We start from the raw sequence: 1,764 nt of genomic DNA, 5'->3' as shown, positions 1-1,764 counted from the left end.
GAGTCGGGTCCGACTTGATGGCACATAGCAACAACAACATAATTGAAATCAAACCAAAACCAAACTTACTGCCATCAAGTCCATTCTGACTCAGTGACCCCCTTTGTGTGTCCAAGATGGTAAATCTTTATGGAAGTAGATTGCCTAGTCTTGCTTCCGCAGAGTGGCTGGCTGGTGGGTTTGAACTGCCAGCCTTCTGGTTAGCATTAAAATGCCTTAGACACTATACCATTAGAGCTCTTTAGATATATCTGAGATAGCCTAAAAACATTTTCTTATGGATTCAGTAATGTTGCAGGAGTCACTTCTCACCTTCTTGGACAAAACTGAAAACCAGGGAAATTTGTTTACTGATGTAAAAGTACTTAAGTAGGAGATAAGAAATCTATTGTTTTGGAAATAAAAAAAAAAAAAAAAATCTGAAAAAGGAGTTTATAAAATTCCTATCCAGAGAAGGAGACATAATAAACAAGATCAAGCCTTGGTTCTGACTGCTTAAAGGATTAAAATCACAGGAGCAAAATGGTTAAAATTGTAGGAGCAAAAAAGCATACGTATTTCAATTGAATTTTTTGATACTTCTTATCACTCTTAAGTCCTATACTCAGTGATTTGTTTATGAACTTAGAATTTTCTGTTTCTTCCAGATGATGGAATTCAGAAGAAATTTAACCATGAGAAACCACACAATGGTGACAACATTCGTTCTTGTAGGACTAACAGATGACCCAAAATGGCAATTTGTGATATTCTTCTTCCTATTTCTAACATATCTGCTCAGTGTCACTGGAAATCTGACCATTCTCCTGCTCACTCTGCTGGATTCCCATCTCAAAACACCCATGTATTTCTTCCTTAGGAATTTTTCATTTTTAGAAATGTCATTTACATCTGTTTGCATCCCTCGATACCTTGTCAGCATAGGGACTATGGATAGAATGATATCCTATGATGCTTGTGCGACACAATTATTTTTTGTCATCTTCTTGGGTGCATCAGAGTTTTTCCTCTTGGCTGTCATGTCCTATGACCGATATGTGGCCATTTACAAACCTCTACATTACACAGCCATTATGAATAGCAGAGTCTGCACCCAACTTCTTGTTGCTTCCTGGATGGCTGGATTGTTAACAATCTCTCCTGTACTCATTATGGGCCTACAGTTAGAATTCTGCAATGCCAATATTATTGACCACTTTTTGTGTGATTATTCTCCGATCCTAAAACTCTCTTGTACAGACACACAGGTCATAGAATTGTTAAGTTTTACCTTAGCCATTGTCATACTGATGATCACACTGGCTCTGGTGGTGCTCTCCTATGCATCTATCGTAAGAACAATTCTCAAGATCCCTTCTGCCCAGCAGAGGAAGAAGGCTTTTTCTACCTGTTTCTCCCACATGATTGTTGTCTCTATCTCTTATGGCAGCTGCATTTTTATGTATATAAAACCTTCTGCAGAAGAAAGAGTAGCTTTAAACAAGGGAATAGCAATACTCAACACTTCAATTGCACCGGTCTTAAATCCTTTTATATATACCCTAAGAAATAAACAAGTGAAACAAGTCTTGAAGAACATAATTAAAAAATATACTTTCTCTTCCTTCAAATAAAACCTTTTGTTTTTATAACAAGATACCACTAAAGGTTATTGAAAACTGTAGCCTATATAAACTGCCTTTTCAACATATCCCCTTATTTATTTTTACATTATGATAGTGATTGAAATTATTCATGACTAGCCCTTGTGTATTCAATCCACTC

The 1,764-nt window shown here is 36.5% G+C and overlaps 1 protein-coding gene across 1 annotated transcript; it reads left to right on the top strand.

The window, feature by feature from the left end:
* The first annotated feature begins 650 nt into the window (after nt 1–650).
* LOC103213415 (olfactory receptor 6C74-like) lies at nt 651–1,613 on the top strand. The gene has a single exon (XM_007959205.2). It carries the CDS (start codon nt 651–653, stop codon nt 1,611–1,613), a length of 963 nt encoding a protein of 320 aa, XP_007957396.2.
* Nucleotides 1,614–1,764: the final 151 nt, after the last annotated feature.

Source organism: Orycteropus afer, unplaced genomic scaffold (genome assembly GCF_000298275.1).
Source record: "Orycteropus afer afer isolate SDZICR_OR568_19922 unplaced genomic scaffold, OryAfe1.0 scaffold02058, whole genome shotgun sequence".
Lineage (NCBI taxonomy): Eukaryota > Metazoa > Chordata > Mammalia > Tubulidentata > Orycteropodidae > Orycteropus > Orycteropus afer.
The sequence above is the reverse complement of the archived record's forward strand: the minus strand, read 5'-3'. Positions and strand labels throughout refer to the sequence as shown.

What these genes read in the sequence shown, in the direction of transcription:
- LOC103213415 (XM_007959205.2), top strand. Translation starts at nt 651, where the DNA reads ATGGAATTCAGAAGAAATTTAACCATGAGAAACCACACAATGGTGACA.